Source organism: Phasianus colchicus, chromosome 5, assembly GCF_987193195.1.
Source record: "Phasianus colchicus chromosome 5, bPhaCol1.hap1.1, whole genome shotgun sequence".
In the NCBI taxonomy this organism is placed as follows: Eukaryota; Metazoa; Chordata; class Aves; order Galliformes; family Phasianidae; genus Phasianus; species Phasianus colchicus.
In genome coordinates, this window is record NC_143440.1 from 28,477,034 (window position 1) to 28,486,978 (window position 9,945).

Genomic DNA, 9,945 nt, shown 5'->3' on the forward strand with positions numbered 1-9,945 from the left:
CGCCGCAGCCGCTCTTGCCGTGTGATTCGAGATTTGGCGTAAGCCATCGTCTGCAGTGTACGCATGTAGGAATTAAGTGGGGGAAAAGCATGTCCACACAATACGATCTCAGTGACAAAGAGAAGGGCTCAGAAATGAGAACGCTGGAAAATTAAGGTGAGCTGCGATTTTTGACGTCCCGTGCCATTAAGGACTGACATCATTAAAGAGCCGCCCCTCGGCACGAAGCCCCTCCCGAGGCCCGAGCCCGGGCAGGCGGAGGCCCGGCCCTGCCGCCGGGGGGCGCTCTCTCGGACCGCCGGCGCTGCGCGGCGCCGTTCTGTCCCGCCGTGGCGGCGTTCGACTTCCGGCCGGCGTGCCGGCGCCGCTCTGCCCCACTTCCGGTGCTCGGCGGGCTGGCGGCGCCGGGGCCATGGCGGCGGTGGACGTTCGAGGTGCGGGGCGGAGGGGCTGGGGGGGGGAGCTGGGTCCGCGGGCGGGATGCTTGAGCGTGGGGCGGCCTCCGGCTGCGCTCTTCGGCCCTGTCTCCCACCGGTTTACCGGTGATTATGAACGCCGTCAGTACGTATATTTACAGAGCGGGCAGCGTTACCTTCTTAGCAGCCGCTCCTCGGAGCGGCTGATACGGTGTGAGATGTTGCTTCGGGATGTGTCTGTCCGACCCTGAGCTACAAAGAACTGCAATACAATGCAGCACAGTGCAGCAGAGTGTTGGGTGTGCTTTCAGGAGAGATATAGTGCATGGAAGTAGAGTAATTCCTGTGAGAAGGGAATTTCGGCTCATTATTCAGTATTCAGAGACTTCTCATCGCTGACGTGGTGCTTTTTCAGGGCACCCCATGGATCTTCAGTGGTAGCGGATTTGTTGTCTGTAGAACCAATTGCTGACAGTGGTTTCTTTGGTCAGGCTGTAACTTTGGCTATTTGAGTGCTTCAGGAGTGTAACTGCGCTGCAGCGCGATAATAAAATGCCAAGGACTTACATTTAAATGTCCCCACATCTGGAGGAACGTGCCTGGTGTAGAATGATTTGCATATAATAGAGCGTATGTCATTTTTAAAAGCCCTTTTTGAGTGTGTGTAATTGTGAACATTTGCATAGACGGATTTCTGTAAAGCCCACTGAGGTATGCAGTAAGTAATTTGCCACAAACAATTTGGCAAATTACTGTCGGATCTCTTGTTCGTGACAGCTGAGAAACATCTACCCAAAATAGCATCTTTCTTTCTGTCGTTTGGGGGGTTTGTTTATTACAGATTTCACCTATATCTTTGAAACATGTTGGTATCAGCTACTGTGATATCAGAGGGTCTTATTGTAACAACAGCATTGTAGTAACAGCATCTTAGAAATGTTACCAATGCTGCTGTTCTGTTTCACTCAATAATTTATTCACTGGCTTTATCAGAAGAAAACTCTTTGCGTTAATTAATAGATCTCTGTAACTTTTTGCCTATTTTTCAGTCCTGTCGTTTAGGACTTGCAAACTATTTTTTCTCAGAAATAAACAGTTTAAAACATGACCAGGCTCAAATTTAGTGTAAGGTTAATAACTTCTTTTTTTCAGCAACAGATTCTAACTTAGTAACATAAATTCAACTTGCCTGACTTCTGTGTTTTGAAAGGAACTATGCCTTTCATGTGCTCTCTACTCAGCTAGTACTCTTGTTCATAAAGTAAGCCTTATGTAATACTACTGATTAGGCTTATACGAGCTAAGTGTAATTAGGGTGTTATGCAGTATCACGATTACTGACTCCCATTCTTGAGCCGTTAAAGGTATACCAACAGCTAGGAGTCAAGGAAAGAAAAACACCATAGTTAAGATGCATTTCTGCTGTTTACCTACAACAAACCTCTATAAAATGTGTTTATAATTAGAATTGGTTTGTATGGGGCTGTGCTGCACCTGCTGTAATCATTAGCTGGTGGCAGCTTACTGTTGGTGATGGTTATAGCCTTGGTACTCAACGTAGGTTTCTCTTCCCAGATAACCTCTTGGGAATTTCCTGGGTTGACAGTGCCTGGATTCCAATATTAAACAATGGCAGTGTGTTGGACTACTTCTCAGAGCGCAGTAACCCATTCTATGACCGAACTTGTAACAATGAAGTTGTCAAAATGCAGCGGATGACCCTGGACCACTTGAAGTAAGTTGCAATTCGAAACTGCTTCCTACTAGTGTGCTGTGTCCCTCCATCCTTGATGACTGAATGGAAGCATGCTGGAAACCTTCTGTTTCTCTCTCCTGAGCTTTGTAGTCCCACCACTTGCCTGGGAGCTCAGCTTTCTTTCCTTCTTCTTTTAATTTTTACTTTTTTATATTTAGTTGCTTTCTACTTCCTTCAACGCTATCTCAAGGATACATGGGAAGACTATTAGTAAATCACCTTTTAGGTATTTTTAATTAGAAAAGCTGCTGACTTTCGTCTTCTCAGCTCAACAGAAGCTAGGTAATGGTAATAGCTTTAAATGTTTTTTTCCTACAGTCAGTAGGGTTTATGTTAGGGGATACTTTTGTGTTTGTAAGTAGTCCGTGATTCCATATCATGCTGGCTGCATGCCATAATTAGTACATAACTCCTCTTAGGAGCTGGCTTTTTAGTATGGAAGATGAAATTATGGAACGTTGTAAATAAACTGGTCACAGATGGTTGTGTAATGAGATGGCAGCATGTGCAAGTTAACTTTCTCTGCGGTTTCCCATCTGCTGCACTGAGCACAAGTGAGGTGTTAGAGGACTATTTGAAGACTCTACAGTATAATAAGGAATGTGCAAACTGAGCTGAAAGTTCATTGGTAAAGCCACTTGTGTTTGGATGTGGTTGTAGAGGGGTTTTCAAATGAGATATACAGATAGTCACATCATACACTGATCCTTTTTCTGTGTTTAAATGGCATCTTTATGCTAATAGACTGTGTTGTTTTCCTTTCTGTTTGACCGCTAGTGTGTTCAGTTTAGATGTGCCAGATTGTTGCAGTGTCATTTGTATATGCAGGTATAGGTTATATGCAGGAACATGTGTGGGTTTTGACAGCTAGATCAGGAAGTGCTATGAAAGCCTATGTCTTTATTTAGAAATAGCTTGAGAAATGATTATTGAAAGCTTGAGAACTTTATTGCTATAGTGCTAGGCCCTTGATATCTCTTCACATCCCACAGATTTTGCTTTAAGAAAGATAATTATTCAGATTGTTTCTGTTTCAGCCAGATGGTTGGAGTGGAGTACATCCTCCTTCACGCTCAAGAGCCCATTCTCTTCATTATCCGAAAGCAGCAAAGGCAATCTCCAACACAAGGTGAGGCCATTCAGTTCTTGCCACTGCTGAGAAGGCTGACCAGTTAATCTCTTCTGTGTTCCTTGTTTGAACACTTCTGACTCCCCTTTTCTGCTTTCATCCTAAATTTAAGTGGAAGGTTATGAGGCTTTGTATTGGAAGTGTGGTGGAGGTATTTTGTCACTAGTGACCTCTTGTGAGCTCGTAGCTGGGGTTGCCATCTCGTGGTGAATGTGATGAGTGCAGTGAGAAAATGCTGCCCTGCGGTGTTTTCTGAAATTGGTAGTAGCATTCATACAACATCTTACATGTTTGGCTCTCTAGGATTTTAATTATTTAAATGTAAGGCTAATTATATCTTTGCTCAGAGCTGATGAGCTTAGTTTAATTACAGGTAATCATCTGAAGTGGCTAGTATGCAATTGGGACTGAGCTGTGTTTTCCATCGATTAGGGAGAGTGCTCGTTCATGGTTCTTTTTCTGTCATTTTTTAATTCTGTGCTGTTTCCACCTTCAGCTGTAGTTTGGGTAGACATCTTGTCAGTAAGGGAAGAAGACCTATCTGAAAAATGACCATGAGATGATACACGTACTTGTTTTTGTTGTTCCTCTGAGACCAGAGTACTGTGAAATCATTGAAATATTAAATCTTTACAAGTTCTAAGTGAAATATCTTTGTTTTTTCTTCCCTTTGCGTGCAACCTGATTCAGTGTAACCTTTTGACCTTGAATTTGTTGTGCATGTGTGATTAATTAAAAAAGAAAAAAAGCAATCACATTTCACTAGTTTTACTCTGTATACATACGAAATATTTTATGTTATTTCAGAATAAGCAGAAAAGAAGAGCATGATAAATGCTAGTTACTTTTTAACTTTATATTTACTAACTCAGTCTCTGCACGTGCATTTTGCTGTTGCATAGGACTTTGACTTATCCAGCAATGCTTTTTATTTGCTTGTATCAGATATTGGCTTCTTAATATTGTAGTTCAGTACTGAAAAAGAGCACGTGTAATTCGACCTTTAATGGATTTTCCAGTTGTTTCTTTGTTAAAGGTTTCATGTCTAGCGTATCGAAATCTTGTGTTTAGACACTTTTAAAATCAAGAGTAGAGTTTGGCTTCCACATTACGTGTGTTAAGCTGTGAGGCAGGGGTGCTGCTGTTCTCTGTCTTTCTGTGCTTCTAGGGAAACGCTGAGAAGGAACTCCTCGTTCTTTTTACTGGCTGTAATATGTCCCCAGTTGTCTTGGCCTGTTAATTTAGGCTGGTGTCCAAGCTTTGTAAAATGCAAGTATGGGAGGAATTGGGCCCTGTCAGTAAAAAGGTTGAGACAAAATGAGTTAAAGCAGATGGAAGAACCAGAACAAATGAGTGCACAGACCAGAGTCTTGGGAATGTGAAGCTGTCAGCATTGTTACAGTTTCTAAACTGACGCCCGTTCAGTAGAATGTTATGGAGACAATTGTGATGTTTTTCTGCACTGCAGGCCTAACAAACAGGTATTTTCAATCAGTTAGTAGAAGTTGTTCCCAAACCTGATTTAACAAATGGCTTTGGAAGGCCTTTTTTTTTTTGGGGGGAAGAATGTTATGAATTTAGGAAGGCATGCTTTGTACATGCTCAGCTGCCATTGGGCTTGTGAAATTTGGCTAAGAAAATTGCACAGGTTGGAGACAGCAGACTACAGAAAAATGATCTTTTGGTTTGGGTTTCTGATAGCAGGAACAACTGATGGAACTACTTCCACTTGCAGTTCACTTGATTTCTTTTGCATAGCTCTGAAAATGCCGACTCTGCTAAGATCAATTATTTGCTTGCAGTAGAGGAAGACCTAAGTCTGATGCTTTCCTCTCTGTAAAGCAGGCTTAGGGCTTTTCCCCTTAGGTGAATAGAGTACAAATAAAACACCTGTAAGACGTGAAAAGACACAACTTGTTGATCAGAAGGATTGCAGTTTCTATTTTTACTACTGAAATTCAGCAGCAAATATGGAGTCTTTAGCCAGAACTTTAAATTGATCCTGCATATCTTTTCTTTTTTCTCCCCACAGTTATTCCTTTGGCTGACTACTATATTATTGCTGGAGTGATTTATCAGGCACCCGACTTAGGGTCTGTCATTAACTCCAGAGTTGTAAGTGTTCTGTACATTTTATGCATGTGTATATGAACAGTTTGTATCTGCTTTTATTTTCTCTTGTTCCTAAGGCTTTTCAAACTTTTCTTCACTGTAGTAGTATGTTATATATATGCATAATATGCACGGGCTTAATAGAAATGCCACCAGTTAATATGGTTTGTATTCCACGTGGAAATGAAAGATCCTGGCAGAGTGCAGTATGGCCCAAAAAGTAGGATGCATTCCTTAAGAATTAAGGGATCAGAATAACTGAAGGTTGACAACTGTCAGAACACAAGGTTCAAATAATCGAAAGAGAAATTAAGTGATAAATATATATATGAAACAGTGATTAAACATTCAGTTTTGAAATGTTCAAACTATGGTAATGTGGTTTTTCTCTTAATTAAACTTCTCTTTTTAATTTAATATGGATTTCTCTTTAAATTAAACTTCCGAGTTTTTTGTTTCTACTGATCTTATAAACTGCTTTTATGCAAGCTTTTCCTCTGTGAATTTAGGAAAAGAAAAAACCTTGGTTTTATGAGATCCTTTGCTAGAAATTATGTTCTTAGTCCAAAAGTAGCTGTCCCAAGTTTCTTTCCCAGAACATAAATGAATATAGAATGCTAATCTTAAAATCGTTGCTTACAAAAATTTGTACTGTACTTTCTCCTTAAATTCTGAACGCTGATTTATGTTGCTTTGTTCTAAAAGCTCACTGCTGTACATGGAATTCAGTCTGCTTTTGAAGAAGCTATGTCCTATTGTCGCTATCACCCATCAAAAGGCTATTGGTGGCATTTCAAAGATCAGGAAGAACGAGGTATGAGTCTTAGTTGCTCCTGTGTCTCTTGACAGAAAGAGAAGATAGTATAGAGAGGGTAGGAGGGAAAGCTTGTGGCAGCATACAGTGATGGTGTGGAGATGTTCTTTCTGAGGAGTAAGCTGGTGCTCTCTGCCAGTGGAAGGAATCTTGCTGATGGGGATAGACATTGAGACATGGATAGGAAATAAAATGGTAAGCTATATGTCAGCACAATGGACCCAACTTCAACCTACTGGAGACTAAAGTACACTTTGTTTTGAGGTATAAAATCATTCTTAACCTGTCTTCCACAAAAAAACCCAACAACAAGCCAAAGAGAAAATGGAGCTGAGGTTAAGAGGAGAGTTGCATTCCAAATTTGTGTACATCAGAGAGCTGCTGAGAGAACAAAACTTTTCATTAGCTTCCTCTTACATTTTTGTACTTGCAGAGAAAGCTAAGCCAAAAGCCAAGAAGAAAGAAGAACCAAGTTCTATTTTCCAAAGACACCGGGTAGATGCTTTGCTTCTAGACCTAAGACAAAAGTTTCCACCCAAATTTGTTCAGGTATGACACAATGATAATACAAGTTAAGTAATAAGTTTGAAATGGAAAGCTTTGGTTTGAGTATGGGATTCCCGTCAGTAATTGCAGGAGTTAAGACCTTGGCAAAACGATGAGGGCAAATTGCGTTACACCAGTTCCTTATCTATTTGTAGAGGGTCTGTAAATGTCAGCTATCTGACTTTGCTGCTGCTTACAGTTTCCTGCTTTGTGAGCTGAATCAGATCACCACAACTATTGTTTTCTGGTTACCCCATTGTTCTGGACGCTCATTAATTAGTGTGGAAATTCTCAGCATTCTGAGAGGTGGTTGTGATTACCTCTGATAATCTCTAATAGTTCTTTGTACCATTGTGTCTTCTGTTTGGGAGTAATGAAAATAATTTTTATAGCAACTCAGGAAACTGCTCCTCAGACATTGAGAAGGACTGGCTGAGCATTTTTTCATTTAGTCCTTTTCAGCTGTCTGGGGAAAAACTGGATGTTAAAAATCACAGAATGGCCAGGGTTGGAAGGGACCTCAAGGATCATGAATCTCCAACCCCCCTGCCACATGCAGGGTCACCAACCTCCTCATTTAATGCTAGACCAGGCTGCCCATGGCCCCATCCAATCTGGCTGTCCCCTCTGCCCAGGGACGGAGCAGCCACAACTCCTCTGGGCAGCCTGTTCCAGTACCTCACCACTCTCTCTGTAAAGAATTTCCCCCTGACATCCAACCTAAATCTTCCTTCCCTCAACTTAAAACCATTTCCCCTCATCCTGCAGTTAAAAAGTTCCAACCTGGATTTTGTTTCAAGTGTATTTAGTGATCTGTTCAACAGCCTTCCCTTCTTTCTTCAACTCATGAATGTAACAGCACTGCTTGGTGTGCATTCTTAAGTGAATAGTAGGAAGGGTCAAGAATTAAGACTTCATTTCCACTGATGTGTTGTTTTTTCTTCCCCCACAGCAAAAGCCTGGAGAAAAGCCCATCCCAGGTAAATCTCTACTATTATCACAAGATCTAAAAAGATATGCCATATGTAGTAAAGTCTTCCTGTTGCCCTATGAGCTTCTCACTGTTGCCACTGAGGTGGTTAGGGGTTCTGGCCTTGCCGAATTGTGCAAAGGCAAGAGTAGAGAACTTAGTGATAGCAAGAATGAAATAGAAAAAATGCATATTCTGCTCCCTGTCTGGAAGATGTCCTGCCCTTTCCATCTGTAAAAGCTATGTTATCTGAAGGTCCAAATGCAGGAAATAGTCTTTGAAAGCAGCAGATGGGGAAAAGGTAAAAGAGGAAAGGAATAATTGAATAATTTGGTCAGTCCAGCATCCTAGTGATTTTGGCAAGTTGCTCAGGAAAGCACGTGAAGGCTTTTAGTTGATCTGAAGCAACTTCAAAACAGGAAAAGCATAAACTAGATCTTTTCATCCACTCCATTATTATTATTTTTTTACCTGTGTAGGCATGAGCTCATTCCTTAGTTCTTAAACCTTTGAAACTCATTTTATCCTTTTGAAATCAGTGTTTTCTAAACACTCTGAAGAATACTTTGGGAATGAAAATAGGAGGTTTAACCCTGTTTTGCTGTTACTTCTTAAGTGGATCAAATAAAGAAGGAGCCAGAACCAGCCCCTGAAGCTGTCAAGACAGAGGAAAAAGAGACTGTAAAGAATGCTCAGCAGAGTGCTGCTGCTAAAGGACCACCTGAAAAACGGATGAGACTACAGTGAAGGGCGAAGTTGATGCATGTCTGGATTAGTCAGTACCTGGAAAACAGCAGATTCCAACTCCCTTTCTTCATATTTATGCTCTTCAACCAAGACTGTGACATTTCAGGAATTCAAATCCCTGTAACAGCTTTTTCTGTAGAAATCTGTTACAAAAATGTTAATGGCAGGATGTGAGCTGCCTTAAGTAAGGTGTTTTCAGTTTTCATCTTATTTTGAATATTGGCTTCTGGGAATGGTTTTTATAGAGATGTATTTATTTTGCAGCCTCCTGAAATCTACAAACCCCTGCATTCCTTGTGTCTTGATTTGCTACGTAAACAAACAAGCAAAAAAACCCTTTAAAACAACAACAACAAACAATTCACCTTGTGTCTCAGTTAATAAAATCATGATTGCTAGAATGCCTTTCTTAACTGCTTACTTCTTTAGTAGCAATTATACCATATGTGCAAGCAGCAATTTTGTTTTGTTTGGATGCTGAAATATGCTATGGACTATTTTGAGGGAGGCAGGTTCACCTAAAGAGTTTAGGCTGTCTGCTATAAATTGCCATGCCTTTAGTATGCTTGGGATGCACATCAGAAATTTGGTAACTGAAGACTTAAATCTACGTAATTAGATGTCAAACTGTTCTCAGTCTGTAAGAGTTCTTGGACATTTGTTTTACTTAATGGTTTAGCTGGTCTTTTATGATAAAAAGTATTGAGGAGGATTTCTTAATGCATAAAACAAGCTAAAATGTCCTAATGTTTGCACTATTAGAGTGAAGCTGTTGATGTTTCTCCTTTCTTTCCTCACTGTCTCTCAAATATATCAGTTACATATCTCTTCCTCTGTGCTTCTAGCACCTTTTTGCTGCATTTTACCACCTTGATTAGTCATCTGCCTTTTAGACCTGAATAGGTAAAGCAGTGAAACATTGCGAAGAGCACTTTATTTAACCATGCTGTTTACATAACTCTTTTTTTTTTTGCCTTGCAGAAAAAAAATTAGAAGTCACCCATTGCAAAGAAATGACCATTGGGTTGTTTTTTGCTTTTGTCAAAGTAATGAAACAATGCAAAGTAGCTTGTTTTCTCAACCATTGTCTTCTTTCTTGAAGTAAACTCTAGGAAGTGACAAAAAAGAAAAAAGCTGTATGTAGGATATAAAATGTTGATAGGAAGGAAGACTAAGATACACTTCTGTCGTTTCCCCAGATTTATTTTGAAGTTGTAAGAGAAATCTTGTTTTCTGATTTAGTAACTAATAAAGAGTTCTGATGGGGTAGCTATTGAACAGTGGAAAGACCCATGGGATTTTTGCCCTTTAATCCAAAGCTGTAACAGCAAATATAGATAAGCCAACAGCTGTTTGCTGTTGATACATCAGTGTACTTAAGTGTGTATTACCTTCATTTTATATAATGTGGGTGACATTTGAACTGCTGTTTCTTGAAATGTTGATGGAAATAGG

General features: G+C 40.4%; 1 protein-coding gene across 1 annotated transcript; it reads left to right on the top strand.

Moving 5' to 3' along the window:
- The first annotated feature begins 296 nt into the window (after positions 1 to 296).
- MED6 (mediator complex subunit 6) lies at positions 297 to 8,500 on the top strand. The gene is made up of 8 exons (XM_031593635.2): positions 297 to 434; positions 1,992 to 2,151; positions 3,210 to 3,301; positions 5,334 to 5,416; positions 6,119 to 6,227; positions 6,661 to 6,776; positions 7,726 to 7,753; positions 8,360 to 8,500. Exons 1-8 carry the CDS (start codon positions 413 to 415, stop codon positions 8,488 to 8,490), a joined length of 741 nt encoding a protein of 246 aa, XP_031449495.1. The 5' UTR covers positions 297 to 412; the 3' UTR covers positions 8,491 to 8,500.
- Positions 8,501 to 9,945: the final 1,445 nt, after the last annotated feature.

Bases quoted from the DNA above. Each gene is read 5' to 3' on its own strand.
- MED6 (XM_031593635.2), top strand. From the start codon at position 413: ATGGCGGCGGTGGACGTTCGAG. The intron at 2,152-3,209 runs GTAAGTTGCAAT...TTTCTGTTTCAG, and splicing joins ATGACCCTGGACCACTTGAA to CCAGATGGTTGGAGTGGAGT. The intron at 5,417-6,118 runs GTAAGTGTTCTG...TTGTTCTAAAAG, and splicing joins CTGTCATTAACTCCAGAGTT to CTCACTGCTGTACATGGAAT.